Here is an 18,063-nt window from a genome sequence, read left to right on the forward strand (position 1 = left end):
TCGGATAAAGACACAAACAATTGTGCTTTCCCTGAAGGTATGTCTGTCTCTAGCCTGGTGGCTGCGGACTGCTCACCTGAACAGGGGGCGCTCCTTTTGGAATGCGGACTAGGTCCTTCTGACGAAGGACGCCAGTCTCCGAGACTGGGAAGCAGTGACAGATCCACACTTCTTTCGGAGAAGGTGGACGCCAACAGAATCTGCACCTCCAATAAATCTCTTGCAACTTTGCAGTATTCAAGGCTCTCCAACAAGTATCACATGTCCTCCACGGAAGGTCCGTGCAGGTACAGTCAGATCGGGCAGCTCCGACAGACTGGCCTCTGCCCAAGCCAGAATGCGGGACACATCTCCCTGCCATATCAGCAGTGTTCATACCAGGAGTCCTCCATTGGTAAGCAGACTTTCTCAGCCGTCAGGACGTGCATCCAGGGGAATGGTCTCTTCACGAGGAAAAATGTCAACAACTGGTGAACATGTGGGGCCTTCCAGAGATAGACCTCATGCCCTCCCGACACAACAAGCTACCTGTGTACGAGTCAGGAACAAGAGACGTAGGGCCTCTTCTGGTAGGAGCTCTGTCGGTCAGGTGGACCTTCAGGTTTGCGTACCAGTTCCTCTAGTTTCCCTTCCTCGAGTTATTCGCATATTCAAGCAAGAAAGCAACACGCTTCTGCTGATAGCTCCAGCGTGGGCCAGACGGCACTGGTTCTCAGATCTTCGGGGTCTCTCAGTAGACACTCAGATACTGTTGCCTCTACGTCCGGACCTGTTGTCTCAGGGTCCTTGCCGGCACCCGGACCTGGGTCATCTGTCTTTGATGGCGTGGCTGTTGCCACAGCCCTCTTGAGGTCCAGGGGTTTTTAAAGCTCTGTTGTTAACACCATGCTCAGAGCTAGGAAACCTACTTCTGCAAGAATTTACCACCGGGTGTGGCATACTGTCTTTGAATGGTTTCATCCTAGAGGTTCTGATCCTCAGGTCTTTAGGATATCCAGGGTTTTGGCTTTCCTTCAGGCAGCCTTAGATCATGGTCTTCGCCTTGCTTCACTGAAGGTGCAAGTTTCTGCCCTGTCAGTCTAGTTTCAGCGTAGGATTGCTACACTTCCTGATGTCCACACCTTTATGCCAGGTGTACTTCGTATTCAGCCTCCCTTCCTCCCACCAGTGGCTCCTTGGGATTTGGCTGTGGTCCTGAGGGCTCTCCAAGGACCGCCATTTCAACCGCTGCGCTCAGTGGATTTAAAATGACTTACAGCTAAGACTGTGTTTCTTCTGGCCATTGCTTCGGCCAGAAGGGTGTCAGATTTGGGGGCTCTCATGTCGCCCTCCCTTTCTGATTTTTCATACAGACAGGGTGGGGCTTCGCACTGGCTCTGGTTTTCTACCTAAAGTGGTATCTAGTTTCCACATTAATTAGGAAATCATAGTACCAGGCTTTAATTCCCCACAGACCTCTCTGCTGGTGAGGCCTCTTTGGATGTGGTACGTGCTCAAAGGATTTATGTTGAATGTACCAGTTCCTTTAGGAAATCGGACTCCCTGTTTGTCTGCTATGGTTTCCATAAGAAAGGTTGACCTGCCACTAAACAAACCTTGGCAGGATGGATTCGCTTGGCGATTTCTGAGGCTTACATTCATGAGAGCCTTCCTGGACCATCCTCTCTTAAACCTCACTCTACTCGGTCTGTGGGTCCTCCGTGGGCAGTTCGCCGTGTTGCCTCGGCTGTTCAGCTTTGTAAAGCAGCCACGTGGTCTTCTGTCCATACCTTTGTGAGGTATTCTGCATTTGATACCTTCGAATCTCAGGATACTTCCTTCGGGCGGCGGATTCTCCTTCCAGCACAGGAACGTCCCCACCCTTAAAAGAATACTGCTTTGGGACATCCTGTGGATACCCTATGGACCCTAAATTAGAAAATAAGAGATATGGTAAGTACTTAACCCTTGTTATCTCTATTTCTACAAAGTCCATAGTGTTCCACAGGACTCCCGCCCTGTTGCACCTGTACTGCAGTTGGACTTTAATCTGGTCACTGGTTTTCCAGTCTGCGTCTGGTGAGAATGTGATTCTTGTGTGTTCCAGTCTTTCTTCTCTCTTTGTTCCCCTCCTCCGGCCTATGGCTTGTTACGAAACTGATGGCCTTGGCTAAGGGGCAGGGTACAGGAGAGGGACCCCAGTGCATCCTGGGAGGCTGAGTTTTAACTCTGTGGTGGCCGATGCTGCAGCCATCGCCTATACCCCAAGGTATCCTGTGGAACCCTATGGACTACGTAGAAATAGATATAACAAGGTTAAGTTCTTACCATATCTCTTATTATATGGGTCTGTTGCCATTCAAAGCCCATAAACTGCTTTTTGGTGGCCACCAGGTTGCACCCCTGGGTTTTGCCATTTGAACAACTCTTATGTACAACGTAACTTACTTTTAATGTTTTGCATTCTCCATCCTGAATACAGTTCTGCTTGGTCATTTTACATGTACTTTTCCGCTTACTGTTTGTTCCAAATGTGCCTGTCCCTCCCTGCTAGCCACTTCAGAGATGTTCATTTATTTAGTTTTGAAAAATGGTTGAACCATAGATAGTTTGTTACTTTCCGGTCATTACGATGGCTGTGGCTATTGGCTCTTTTATGCTGTTCTCAAATGGTATATGCTCGGTGGGATGCCAGCATTCTGAATCCAGACAGGGTTAGGATAACAAAACCTGTCTGTAGGAATCCTTTCCTTCTCACTACCCTAACTGCCACACTCCCTGGTGCTTAAATCTAACCCTCCTCCTATCTCCTCTACTTACAGACATTCTGGCTGCTAGAATTCCAGCAGTCAGAATACTTGACCTGAATGCACCAGTCTCTACAGTTTTCTGTGCGTTGTATTCTTTACCTTTGACCTCTAGATGCATGTTACCTATATGCCATGGTATTCTCCCAACACGTTATTGTTATAAAGCATTTTCCTATAATTGCTTCACTTTGTTGTGCTTCAATAAAGAATAAAAACAAAATGTATTTCCTTGCATGAGGAGGAAAGCTTGGTATGGCGTGTAGGAATCGGTATGTAATACAGATACTGACAGCAGAAGTCAGACAGTTCAAAATCCCGACAGGGTGGTAAGTACCCTAACCCCCCCCAGGGATGCCTACCCCTAAAGTGCCCACGAGGATTCCTAACGCTAAGCGGCTGGAACCTAAGACACCCGGCTTACCCTTCAGTCGGTATGCCAGGTTTCAGGATTTCATTGTGGGGCTAATGATAGGCATCAGGATTTCGACGCCTATCTTTAGTCCCGTGTCGGGATTTAGGCACCCAGGATATCGGCCGCCGGTATCCTGACTACATCCCAGCATGTGTGTAGCAAAACTCTGCAGGGAAAGGTTTGATTGTCCATTTATATCATGAAAGAATACATTTTTAGATACTTGAGAAGCTACCAAAATTATTATTAAGGCTATGAGCAGATAGAGGGTGCTTACACTGTATTTGTAATGCTACAGACTTGGTTTCCAGTCATATTGTCAACACCACAATGTTAACATGTCAACAGGCACTATGTTGACATTAACAGAATGCAGTTTGAAATATCGACATTTTACATTCTCAGAATGCTGACAGGTAGGCACTAGGGAGGGGTTAGGCTACGGTAGGAGGATTAGGGATAGGGGGAGAACGCACACAGGAATCACTGCTAGTCATCGCCGGAACTCACACAACCGCCAGGACCAGGTAAGTAGCCTCTGGGCCACCAGGGACATTAGCATGTTGACCTATCATGTCACATGCCAAGCATGACGACACAGTAACTGTTGACCTAACCCCAGACTTATACCATATGAAGGGGTGTTTGAAGTTCTAGAGCAGGGGTAGGCAATCTGTTGTATTTCAGCTGCTGTGGAACTAGAGATCCAGCATGCCTTGCCACAGTTTTAGCATGCTGGGATATGTAGTGCCACAGGTTGCCTATCCCTGTTTCCCAACCTCAGTTAACAAGACACACTAATGGCCCCCCATACATCAGATATGGACTGTCAAAATTCCCCAATACCCAGACGCCGGGGCATCGGTGAATTCCAACATGTTGGCTTTCCTGGACTAAAATATGATAGTGATCAGCAAATTGGTGATTGGGTCACCAGGTCCACCGCCTAGCCCCAGCTGTGCTGCCGCAGCAGGCACATCAGACTCTGCCACAGTGAGTGTCACTGCCAGGCTTGCTAGCACCCAGGAAAGGGGCAGAGAGACAGGCAGAGCTGCATAAGCCCGGATCTCGGAAGCACAACAGCCAGGCAGGCAGGGTACTGGGTTATTCTCAATTTCTCTGCTTCTGCAATAGATCGATTTACGTCATTTTATGTTTTGCAGTATGATTGAAAAGTTAATAAGTATGGGCTGCAAGTCACTGTTTGTTGGCCCTGGAGCACATTATATTAGGTCATGTGGGGATGGGGTCTGGAGCATATTATATACTGTATTTAAAATTGCATACAATACTTTTTTTTTTTTTTCTTGCAGTCCACACACTCTTAGACCCTGACTATTCGGCCCGGTTGGGATTCGGAGTTTGACAGTCCTTCTCTAGTTTTATCCAGTCTGATTCAGAGTAGCAAATTGCATTAGGAAAAAAAGGTTGAATTAGCAAGTTTGTGCCAGCACCTCCCTCTTCATGTACCTGGGTCAGATGTGGCCAGAATACGAGTGAAGGAGAGAGTGTGAAAATGCTATTAAAATTAATGACCAGATAGTGCAGATATTAAATACTCAAGTGGCTTGGAGCGTGTGGCAAAGTATGAAGCATTGTTTAATTTGTGTAAAATGAGTGAGCACTGCCGTATAAAGGGACGTTTTTACATGTGTGACCAATCAGACAGACAGTCATCAGTATGCAACTTACACCAGGGCTATAGGACCCACAAATCAGGCCCCTACAGCCAGCTGCATTTTTCCAGCATTTTAGTCTTTATTTGTGACAACACGACTACACCAAGCTGCACTTTGGCTGTGTCTGCACCCCCATTCCAGCCCCCTAGTTGTACACAGAAGCACATCCACCTGGAAAAACACACACATTGTGAAAACACGAGCATGCACACTAAATAAAAATGCAACACATTTAAATCAGACTCTGAACAACATCCTTGGTGCGGAATACAAGAGAGGATGTCAGCAGGGCCCACATTACCCATGACTTATAAAACCTACTGCAATAAGCACTTCCGTATCCATTCCCATAAGCTGGAGTCTCCTCCAGGATATTCATTTTAGGGCCCAAACCATAACTGCAGACTTTCAGCTCCCTCCTTACAGAAGGCATGGCGGAGGCCGTGTCGCGGCAGAAAAGGGGCATGGCATGGCACTGCGATGATGTAGCATAGGGGCGAAGCATGGGGCATGACTCAGTGTCCCTGCCCCCTCTTTACAAGCTAAAAATGAATTTGCATTGTGAAGCAAGGGCGAGGCCACAATGATGCGGTTCAGTCACCATCACAATTTGCGTGAGTGTCTATGGTTATCGCGGGACGGGGACGATGGGAAGGTTTGGCCGGTGGCCACCGGGAGGCTTGCCTGCCTTTCTGGGGAACCGGGAGTGGCACACGATTCTCGGGAGGCTCCTAGCCACAATCGGGAGGGTAGGCAAGTATGGCCCAAACACTATTCATTGTCTGACATATTGGGTAAAATCAAAATGCAGTGATATATAACCCATGGAAACCTAATTCCCAAAATGTCTGTACCAACCCTGCAATATGCCTATTGTGCTCTCTAGGTTTCAGTTGATAGAAATAGATAATTACAATGTCTGTAAAGCAACTGAGTCCTACGAGACAAAAGCGCTATATAAAATATTAATACTTCAATGAACATCAGGCCCGATCATGAAGACAATACTATGTTATATTGGGAAAAATCAACAAAGCATATTTTCTGTAAAAGGAAAAAGCAGAACACTACTTCATACAATTTTTTATTTTATCTTCCTTCATTGTTTGGAAGGGACTGAAATCGAACCAGGATTGGGGAGACTTTGGTTTGTACAAGATCAATACAATTAAGCAAACATTTAAAGTCAATTAACCAGTCACATCATTTGGATAAAAATTCGGTCTATCTGTGCAATTACTTTTCTATAAAATGATCCCACCCTAGCATACAGTGCATCAGCATAAATCACAGGTCTTTACATAGTGCAAACCATTATTGTGCTTCTTTTGTTTATACAAGTCCCTTGTGCCTCACTTCTCTATAAAACAAGTGTACAAGGACACCTCAAACAGCCTTACAATTTGTGATGACAATACGCCTTTACCCCCGACTCCCAGAAAATACCCAAACTGTTTAGACCTTCCCTTATATGTAAAACTAACTCACGGGCAGACAAATCACCAATAATTGCACTTTAAAGTTTTAACTGGACTGACAGCAAAAAGAACAAGTGTCTCCCAGTCCTCAGCAGCTTTTTGACAACATGGAAAGATTTCCGTTGTAGAATTAAAGAACAAATAGGTTTGTGTTGTTTGTACAGATAGTGCATAATCATTTATAATATACATTTAGAAAGAATAGTGGTAAAATATCACTTTAAAGTAGTAATAATTTAATGTGAATAGACAACCTCGTGAGGTTTTAAAAATTAGGAACCTGTTTCTGCACTTTGTTTTATCTATTTACAAGTTATTAGAAAAGTGATCTGATTTGGCAAGCAACAAGACGGAGCTTTGGAACAAAAGTGTAAGACCCGAATAGAAGTGTTTTGTACATAAAACTAAATAGGGAGTGGGAGAAATGTTCAATTGAGACAGAAGACACATGAATCCAAAGGATGACATTCATATGATGTCCAAATGACAATGATTTGTAAGGCCTGAAGATTTTAGGTCACAGTACAAAAGATGACAACGCAGGCGACGATAAGGCATTGTAGAAAGGTCTTCCATATAATTCCTATGACCAGCCATATCTGTTTGCTGTGAATAGATAGCAGATGGCAATGAAGGTGGGCAGATTATACTTTGTTATTGGCATATAGTTCTTCAATCTGTGTCTGGAAATACTTTCGCAGCTCTGGTCTCTTGGCTTTCAGCGTGGGAGTCAATAGGCCATTCTGGACTGAAAACATTTCTGGGTGCAAAGCAATGTCTTTTACCTGTAACAGAAACCGGTGAGAACATGAAACACTTAATGGTAACTGAGGCCTTGTAGTGAATGTAAACATAAAACAACCACCACACACAATCATGCATAAACCCTTTACAATTGAATAACTGAATAAGACCATACAATTTGACCTCTCTTAAACTAAACCCAAACTTGCATTGGTAATGTTTTATTTCAAATAGGCAACATTTTCTCCCATAACAGATTCCAACTAAAAACACTTTACTAAACTTTACCAAGTCTGAGAGATCGCACATTTCCACAAATTGCAAATTTCACAAAAAAAACAACAATATAAATAAAACAAAATCAGGTAAACCTCAATGAACCACCCTGTGCAAAACTATATTATAATCTCCGCAATGTGTAGTGTACCCCATCCTTTGCCACGCATAAACATGGCCAATTCTACTGCCAGAAGAAACAGGAGAAGTTTGAATTCAAATTGTATCAACACAAAGATTTGTTTTTTTGTTTTTCTTTTTGGTTCAAATAAATGGTGGGATAGCCTTCTAAGAAAGGTACCACACAAGTAATTTCACAGCACTTGAATTTCAAAACTTCTTCCGCTTGCTCAGCAACTAGACTTGTCCAATGACGAGTTGCAATGGTCTTACACCAGTGGTTCCCAAACTTTTTTGAATCATGGTACCCTATAGTATCAGCATTTGTTTCACGGCACCCCTAGGCCAACAGTTTCTGCAAAAATTATTAAATTAAGTAAATTACACTTACCTGTCATTCCTATGTTTAGTAATGTGGTGGACAGGGTTGTGCTTCTGCTTCTCCATGTATTTTATACTGTAATTAGTTTTTGTAATTGGTTTTGCCTATCACATAAACCATAAATAATTTGATTTTGGTCCTGGAACACCAACCTGAGGCACCCCTACAACCACTGGTCTACACAAATGCAAAAGGGGGATTAGCGGTCAGAGGGAACAAAATCACTAGACCTGTTCTCTTTCCTCTTGCTTAGCTAAAGTCTTCCCAAGACAAGAGTTCTTTATTAGGATGGCTTACACATATAAGCAAGTTGTGAAAATGTACTCCCAAATCTACCCAAACTCATGGGAGGACACTAGCCAATCTAATAAGGACAACATCAAGTTACAGGGTTCACTCACTTGTTCAAACGTTTTCAAACCAGATTCCTTTCCAAGTTTTAGTAAGTCTTCCAGAATAGCATTTTTAAAGTCCTGTTAAATGAACAAAAATGAAGATGTGCTTAAATTCAAAATGAAAGCTAGTAGTGTGTTCTGGGGGCATAATTTCTTTTAGGAGCTTCTAAAGCAGAGCTGCCCAAATCTCAGGTTTTCCCAACTGGTCATGTTGTGAGGATTTCTGTCTGGAAGCAGGTGGGATCATTACTGGTCCTGCAAATTAGATTAACTCATCTGTGCAGGATTAAAGAAATCCACAAAACATGACCTGCTGGTGGTACTTGGAGACTGGAGATTACCTCTGTGGTATTATTGGTATGAGAATAAGGCTGTGACAATACCACCAATTCTAAATGTATCGGTGCAAGTGATGGCTCAGTCATACATACTGGGAACTGTGCGAATATCTTTGCCCCTTTTTTAAAGAGTAATAAAAAAAAAATAAAAAAAATTGTAGCCAGTCCTTGGGCACTACACTTCTAGCAGCAGTCTGTTAAAAATATAAGTGACCCCACTCACATGAATATAATGAAACAATAAAATGACCATTAAAAAAACGAAAAGGAAAACAATAGCGCAATACTGATCTATGGCCCTCATTCAGAGCCGCTCGTTAGCGGCAGTACGCTCGTTCCGAGCTATGTTTGCACATCTGCGCATGCGTACGGTTTTTAGTACGCATGCGCGAACCAGTCAGTGCGGCTGAAAATCGTTTGTACGCTATATAGCGAGTGCCTGCTATTTTGAGTGACAGAATGAGGCGTATGTGGGTGGTAACAGGGAAAGGTGCTTGAAAACGGGGGAGTGGAATTCGAACGCAGGCCTGCTTAAAGGTCAAAACGGGCGTTTTAAGGGTGTGCATAATTAATCCAGCAGCGTCATTGACCACGTCACTTGGTTTTTTTAAACTCAGAACTGCTCGCAAAATAGCGGTTGAAAAAACCAACCACAAGAATAGCGAGCAGTTCATACGCTGTACGATGTACTCGATTAATCTAATAAATAGCGGACAAGACGTATGGTGCGAGCGGCCAGGGGGCGTTTTTATCAAATAAACGAGCGTATGTTTTGCTCGCTCGTTCAGACTTAAAGGTGTGAACAGACTGCAATGTGCGAACGGATCATTTGAATAGCCACCCCTTGTTTTTGAACGAACGACCGCAAATAGCGAACGGCTCTGAATGAGGGCCTATATCAGTATTATGCTATTTTCCTTTTGTGCTTTCATTTTAGGTCTCCTGAGGATACTTCTTGAGAGGCATTTCACAGTGATCAGAGAATTCAGATTATTGTGAAAGGACCAGATGCTGGAATAATTCTCAGCACAATTACTGACATTTTATGGTTTCATTATTACAGGTTTAAAGTAATTCCTAAATGAATCTCCCTGCAGGGCAGTAGACATTAGGATTAATTCACCACTTGCAGAAGGCTAGAAAGGAAAGAAGTTTTGACTAGAAGTATAAAAGTCCAATTCTGCCTCTCCTATGAGTGTTCTTTTTATTGTTTTGCTGGAGGCAGACAGTCAGTTTCCCTATGTAGAGAAGACCATCTACATATTTAAAATTTTGTGTCAGCGCCTCCAATTTTCTGAACAACCATCATCTGTGTTCTGGAGGAGGGCAGGTCCCGCTGGCCGGGGGCATGTCCGCTCATACTCACAGTATGATGCCCCAATATTTCTGCAGATATGTTGGGCATCAGCTGTGCAGCACAGCCAACGCGATATGACTGAACAACATCATTCACAGACATATTGCTAGTAGCCAACAGGCACCCGATATATTGGTCGATCAATTGATTGGCCAATATATCTGCCAGTGTGTACCCAGCTTTAGACATGTCATTAACAAGGGCAGCTTTTGTCTGGCTGATTGTGTTCATTGTGTTCTTGTCCAATATGGCCCAATCAAAACAGAAAAAGGGACAGTCAGCCAAATTCATCTAATAGCAGCAGCTAGGCTGTTGCAGAAGGAGCCAATCCTAATGGATTGCGTAAAAAAGAAAATAAATCATATGGTCTCTGCTGAATTAAGATTCGCGCAAGACAGGCTAGGGGGGCACACCCAGTGAAAAAGAATGACCCCTGGAAAATAGAGGTGGGCCGACATGGAGCTCCTTCACATACAGAAGAAATCTGGCATCTCTGGTGCACACATTCTTCAAAGATGTCTTAAATTTAGCTTGGACAACAGAACATTTGTAATGTTCCTCAACCATCAGTGTGACACAAGGAGGTATTCAATGAAGGAACTATGGCCACAAAAATAGACGTAATCTTCTTCTCCAGAAGGAAACATCCAGATCAATGTGCTGGCAGAGGCTTGGGACATCAGTCTGGGACAGCTGAGAAGGGAACATGAGACAGAGCGGCAATACCATTCTGCCCATGGAGCACATGGTTCACGCAGACTTAGCATTATGGTAGAGGAGCCATGGCAATCACTGAACAGGTCAGGACTGTTACTGTGGCAGTAGTTAGCACTGTAGCCTCACATTATCTTATATTATACTGTACCCAATATATGCCATGTCACCTCAGCCTCTCCCTCCCCCCTCCCCAAACACACACACATGGATAGGTGTTTCCAGACAGAAATTAGGGAGAGTTATTCATTGTTCCTTAGGGTTTTGAATCAAGAAGCTATTAATGGACTTGGATGTCTACAAATACACTCTTACCGAAGTCACTGCAAACAGCCCCTCTCAGCGTGCCAGGTCCTGGACGACTTGTCCGCATCAAGTGTCTCTCGTTTAAAATGTGCGTCTTATTCACATAAAAGAACTGGATGTGACAAAACTACTTTGAACTGATCAATTGGATGTGCGGCTGCAGCTTTTTTCACGCCAAGTTCCGTTGTGCTTCATCTGTGACTTCACTGTACATGTTTAGAACTAATTCCTGTGCGGTTAAAGTAGCAGCCCAGTCTCTAGTACACAGAGTGGTGTGTCACTGCGTCTGATGCCAATAACACACACAATTTACAAGAAAAACTACGGTATACTACTCCTCTTGGAGCATCTCCGTTGCATCGGGCGTCATGCGCCGTATGGCAATAGACAGGTGTACCATGACATATCCATGCTTGCCAAGCATCATGATGTTGCCAGGGTAACAGGACATATGTAGTGAGAAGAGGCACTTTGGAACATTAATACCATAAACGTTCACCAACACCAAGGGGTGCAAGCAAAAACAATTGGTTAGCCTGCCTGGATAACCCGCGTTATGGGGGCACACAATGTTCCAACAAAGCATTGCTGCTAATTGAGTCTGCCCCTAAGGTTACACTGCAACAGAAACCAAAATGTGTCTAGGCTGTAATGACAGCCATAGCGATTGCCCCCAACAATTCTGCACCAAATTATAGGAGGACCTACTAGATATACACCTACCTTATTTTTGCACAGCTCCTCATAAGTACCTTCAAATTTCCTCTTTTTTGCCCAGTTAAGTACATTTTCAGGATCTGGGATAACAATTCCCACAAGGAAAGCCTGAGAACGAGGCAAGAAACACATTATAATATAATTTTTTATATATATATATATATATATATATATATATATATATATATATATATATATATATATATATATATATATATATATATATACACACACATATACATACACACACATATACATACATATATATATACATATATATACACACACACACACACACACATACACACATATATATATATATAATCTTTAGACAAGAGTCAAAACTAGAAATGTTAACACCTGAAGCAAGAAGGAAATAGGACACCCCCATCCTCCCCCTCAGCTGTTACCAAACAGATGTAAAATATTCATTCCTTGCGCCGCTATTTAAAATTTTACCCTGGGCCTCTGCCCCGGACACAGCTGTAGTCATGGCCCTGCTTTTGTGCCATGATATATTACAGCCATGCTATTCACGTTATTTATAAACACATTGGTGGTGCGCTCTGGGTTATGCTAACTGGGTGGTGTGTGGCGGAGTCCCAAAAGTTCCTTAATGTCAATATGTAGGTGGAATGTCCTTTATCCACCGAACAACCACTAATGTCTCAAAAATGTTCCTTTTGCTAACCGGGAGAGTCTATAATTATGTCCACAATATTTAATCAGTCCTCATGGGAATCCAAACATGAGGGGTCCTGGAGAAATGTCTTAATAAATCTGTGGGATGTGTGTTCTTATATAGTACAGTCTCAAAGTAAAATGTCTTTCTTAATTCTGCAGGATGGGTGATCTGCTTTAAACGTGACCTCTTCTCTCTCCTCTCCACCTCAAATGTAATGCGGCACAGTATCAGGAACAGGGTATTCCACCAACAAAATGGCCGCCGCAATACCCATATCCTCAAACATTAGTAAAAAAATCCCCACCAAAATGGCTGCCGGAGTCCGCTCATGTGTATTACACAAAACGGAGACTACATCAGACACACTAGTGCTTGAAACTCCGGTTACTCCAGCCGACGATGACACTACCACAAACCCGGAAGTGCGGTGGGCGCGAACAGCGGCAACGAGAACACAACATTCGGACAGCATATTTAAGAGGGAACAGAGAGAAAGGTAGGCACCTGGAAAAAGTTAATTTTTCTGGATAAAACGCGTTGGGCCACACCCCTTTTTACACACCGAACTTTGTTAACTTATATGTGCATTGCATATTTTGGGACTTTACCATTTACCCCTTATTTATTGTTCAAGACTCCTGTGAGTCTCAACAATTTTTACCATGGAATAAAAGTATCTCTATTTCCATTGGAGTTCATAGTCTCCTTTATACAATACATATCACCCCCTCTCCATTGCAACCTCTTCAAGCACCGGTACGAGTGATACCAGCAGGAACATACTAATTTGGTAAGTACATCCATCACTTACTTACCTACATGATCGTGTATACCCTGTTCCTGATACTGTACCTATGCATTACATTTGAGGTGGAGAGGAGAGAGAAGAGGTCACGTTTAAAGCAGATCACCCATCCTACACAATTAAGAAAGACATTTTACTTTGAGACTGTACTATATAAGAACACACATCCCACAGATTTATTAAGACATTTCTCCAGGACCCCTCATGTTTGGATTACCATGAGGACTGATTAAATATTGTGGACATAATTATAGACTCTCCCGGTTAGGGAAAGGAACATTTTTGAGACATTAGTGGTTGTTCGGTTGATAAAGAACATTCCACCTACAGATTGACATTAAGGAACTTTTGGGACTCCGCCACACACCACCCAGTTAGCATAACCCAGAGCGCACCACCAATGTGTTTATAATTTATGTCTATGTAGAGGTGGGATACCTCTATTGTGGTGGAGCTGCTAGGGATATTACAACAGGCTTTCTAACAAGAGATCTAGAGCGCTGTTAATTCTTATCATCATATGCTATTCACAGTACCTGCAAGCTTTCTCCATATACAAACACCTGCACCACTGCTTCGCTTCTTGTATACATGTTTTCAATTTTCTCGGGTGCAATGTATTCACCTTGGGCTAATTTAAATATATGTTTTTTCCGATCTATGATCTTCAAAGTACCATTCTGTAAAAGAGAAAACAGTCCATAATACATACAAATATTGAATTTGATTTAGTCAAGCACCTACACCCCAACTTATTGTAACTGCAGAGTCAATTAGTCATTTTACCTACATGTATCATATTTATATATCATTTATACTTTGGTTTGCTTGAGCTTATAAGTATGTACCTTGTTAAATGACATTAATACATGAAGAAAGAGAACCCTGTGCTGTGGTATAGTGTGCACATTATAATATGGATAAGATCGTGTATAAAACATATTAGTTCTGCCATGAGCTCATGAATTCACAGCAGTAATAGGACCTTCGCAGCCTCTCAGTGGTGCTAGGACACTTTTGTTGTTCAGCAAGTCGTTAACACCAATACTGAAGAGCTGTTACCAACTGCAGACGTTATTCTAAAAATAAAAAAACACCTCCAAAACAAACTTTAGTCCTATATCTTCTAAAATATTCTGCGAAACAGAACATTAGGTGTCACACACAGCACTCGGTGGATTGTCCTAGTGGGACAGTGGGGGGCATGTCTAGCACTGAAATGCACTAGGCTGTGCACCAGTGGCAGGTATGTAAGGCACCCAAATCACCTAGTGGCAAACAGGAGGTACTTCCCCGCCACCTGACAAAGCTGGAACTTCCCCACCACATAATAGCTCTCAAATTGGGACAGTTGGGAGGAATTAATCTTCTTAACCAATCCATCCACCCCAGAGGTGTGCTCTTATGCCATACATCTTTGGTAATTTAGTTCATATAGAATAATGAAAAAAGATCAAAAAGCGACACAGATTGTCATTCCAAATCCCAGATATTATATATACAGTCTTAGGGCAGCTTGCTGAGGGTAGCAGCTTGATGTGGTTATGCATTAAGTGGTTAAAATCAAGTGTGCTTTCTGAACAGTTAAATAGCATTTATTCTGCATGAATCTCACTGAATATGGACTTATCTGTCTCTACTCATCCCAGGTATGCGATTGTCCTTGCTGAGTACAACTGCCAGAGTCTGCATTAACCCCCATGCACCATTAGCTGTCTAGGCAATGCATGTGATTGTCCTTGCTGAGTACAACTGCCAGAGTCTGCATTAACCCCCATGCACCATCAGCTGTCTAGGCAATGCATGTGATTGTCCTTGCTGAGTACAACTGCCAGAGCCTGCATTAACCCCCATGCACCATCAGCTGTCTAGGCAATGTATGTGATATTATTTGACATCCTGCAAACCACAACTCCTAATCTATAGTTGCATTAATGCAAAATTAACTGTGTATTTAAAGTATGTGTTTAATGCTGTACATGTTTGTAATTAGTATTGTTTAAATGTCTGTGAATCTTTTTTGACTTGCTAGCCATAGTCATGAGTTTGGATGGGGATCACTGAAGCATAGTTTATAGTGCCATACTGCCTGTTTACTTAAACTTTGCAATATATGTCCACTGATCAATCTGCATTTCAACCAGCTGACCAATTGACTCAGATGTAAGCTAGGGTCTTAATCAGGCATACTATTTGTTAACATTCAGTCTTAGGGCAGCTTGCTGAGGGTAGCAGCTTGATGTGGTTATGCATTAAGTGGTTAAAATCAAGTGTGCTTTCTGAACAGTTAAATAACATTGAAGACCAGGTAATTACAAACCCATTACTTAGAAAATTTTCTTTTTTCCAAACACAAAAAAAGACAATGTATCAAAAACTTCTTTTTATAATCTCACTCCATGGAATACTCTAAGGCTACTACATCCTTTACTCTTCCTGCAGCTCACCCTTCTGTACATATTGCTGCCTCTTTAATCTACTCTCCACTTATGAACACACATGAGCTTTTAAATTATCTACACACACTGAAAATAACATTTACAACCTGTCGCCATAAAAATCTTTCGGACAAATCCAACAATTATATTTATATATCTCTCCTGCTGCTTCTATTAGCGGGTGACATATCACCAAATCCAGGCCCAACCCACATGCCACACCCACAATGAACTATAAATCCAGCTAACCTCAAACATTGCGTGCCTCCCTTCACCATCCAAGTCACTAAAATGTGCATTATGGAATGCACGCTCTGTCTGCAGTAAGCTAACATCCATCCACGACCTCTTTATTTCAACCAACCTCAACCTTCTGGCAATAACAGAAACATGGCTTACACAATCAGACACTGTCTCCCCTGCTGCACTTTCACATGGTAACCTACACTTCTCACACACCTCCAGGCCTGGTATTTGTAAAGGAGGTGGGGTAGGAATATTACTCTCCCAATCTTTCACATACACAGTTCTCCCACAGGTACCTTCACTCACATTTACATCATTTGAAGTGCATTCTATCAGGACTTTCACCCCTTTCTCTCTGCGAGTTGCTATTATCTACCGCCCACCTGGACCACCCCAACAATTTCTGGAACACTTTTCTGCCTGGCTCCCTCACTTTCTATCCTCAGACATCTCCACCATCATTATGGGTGATTTCAATATCCCCATTGACAGTACACAATCTCCTCATGCCTCCAAACTACTCTCTCTAACCTCCTCTCTTGGCCCTCTACCAATGGACTGACTCCTCTACTCATCAGGAGGGCCACTGTCTTGATCTTGTATTCACCAGACTATGCTCAGTTTCTGATTTCACTAATGCTCCTTTCCCTCTCTCAGATCATAACCTTATCACCTGCACACTCTCCTCCATTACATCAACATCATTGAAATCAACCAAACCTAAACCCAAAACCCGTAGAAATATTAATGCCATTAACCTTCAACAACTATCTACCTCTCTAAAACAACAACTTTCGCCAATTTCTACATTCACTTCTCCTGAGACTGCTGCATCACACCTAAACCAGATTCTAGAAAAAGCCCTCGATGAAGTAGCTCCAGCTACCCATCACACACCACGTAGAGTTAGACGTCAACCGTGGCATTCTAGCTTAACAAGGCATCTACAAAAACGCTCGCGTAAAGTTGAACGTCAGTGGCGAAAGTGTAATACTCCAAGTGACTTCCTCACATACAAGACTATCTACAACTCTTATCGTACTGCTCTGGACACTGGAAATATGTTTGTTTGGCAATCTCTAATCTCTGCTCAAGCTTCTAATCCAAAGCGACTTTTTAATACATTTAAACTGCTTCTTACCCCTCCATCACCCAAACCACCTGCTACTATCTGTGCACAAGATCTTGCTTCCTATTTTAGGGACAAGATTGATAAAATCCAAAATGAAATAGTAGGCTCTTCCTCAGCTAGTGACCTGCTCAATTCCCTACCTGAACCCTCTGGCACATTCTCCTCATTTGATCTCACAAACGAAGATGAAGTATCTACACTCTTCTCATCCTCCTACTCTCTTACCTCTCCTCTAGATCCTATACCCTCACAAATCAGTAAAGCTTTGTCTCCTGTGCTTATCCCAACCCTAACTAAAATCTGTAATCTCTCTCTCTCTACTGGCAACTTTCCATCACTGTTCAAGCACGCAGTGATTACTCCCATTCTGAAAAAACAAAATTCTGACCCTAGTACTCTCTCAAATTACCATCCTATCTCCCAGCTCCCATGCCCCTCCAAGCTACTTGAGAGACTTGTCTACACCCGCCTCACACACTTTCTAAACTCACACAACTTATTGGACCCACTTCAATCCGGCTTTCGTTCCCAACACTCCACAGAGACAGCACTGACTAAGGTAGTAAATGATCTTGTCACTGCCAAGGCTAAAGGCCATTACTCACTCCTAATTCTTCTAGATCTCTCTGCTGCTTTTGACACTGTTGACCACTCTCTTCTCATACAAACACTACAATCCATAGGTCTTAAGGGCACAGCTCTTTCTTGGTTTTCTTCCTACCTATCTGATCGCTCTTTTACTGTTCATTTTTCTGATTCTGCCTCCTCTTCGCTACCTCTATCAGTTGTAGTACCGCAAGGCTCTGTCTTAGGTCCTCTGCTATTCTCAATCTATACCACCTCTCTTGGCAAACTAATCAGCTCTTTTGGATTTCAGTACCATCTGTATGCGGATGATACTCAAATCTACCTATCCTCTCCAGATTTATCTCCATCTGTATTGGTCCGTGTCACTGAATGTCTTTCTGCCATTTCATCTTGGATGTCTTCTCGCCACCTGAAACTTAATATTTCTAAAACAGAATTAATTATATTTCCACCGGCCAATAA

General features: G+C 42.7%; 1 protein-coding gene across 4 annotated transcripts in view; it reads right to left on the minus strand.

Moving 5' to 3' along the window:
* Positions 1-5,947: 5,947 nt before the first annotated feature.
* Positions 5,948-18,063, minus strand: part of ACSL1 (acyl-CoA synthetase long chain family member 1) — a 98,020-nt gene continuing 85,904 nt past the window's right edge. For all 4 annotated transcript variants that reach the window (XM_088447001.1, XM_088446998.1, XM_088446999.1 and 1 more), the window contains exons 18-21: positions 13,734-13,877; positions 11,714-11,815; positions 8,282-8,353; positions 5,948-7,143 (exon numbers count right to left, since the gene is read on the minus strand). In XM_088447001.1, the coding sequence (XP_088303127.1) occupies positions 7,003-7,143; positions 8,282-8,353; positions 11,714-11,815; positions 13,734-13,877 (459 nt within the window). In that variant the 3' untranslated portion in view covers positions 5,948-7,002. The remainder of the gene's footprint in view (positions 7,144-8,281; positions 8,354-11,713; positions 11,816-13,733; positions 13,878-18,063) is intronic.

The sequence above is a fragment of the Taudactylus pleione genome, unplaced genomic scaffold (genome assembly GCF_031769625.1).
Source record: "Taudactylus pleione unplaced genomic scaffold, aTauple2 ptg000408l, whole genome shotgun sequence".
NCBI lineage: Eukaryota > Metazoa > Chordata > Amphibia > Anura > Myobatrachidae > Taudactylus > Taudactylus pleione.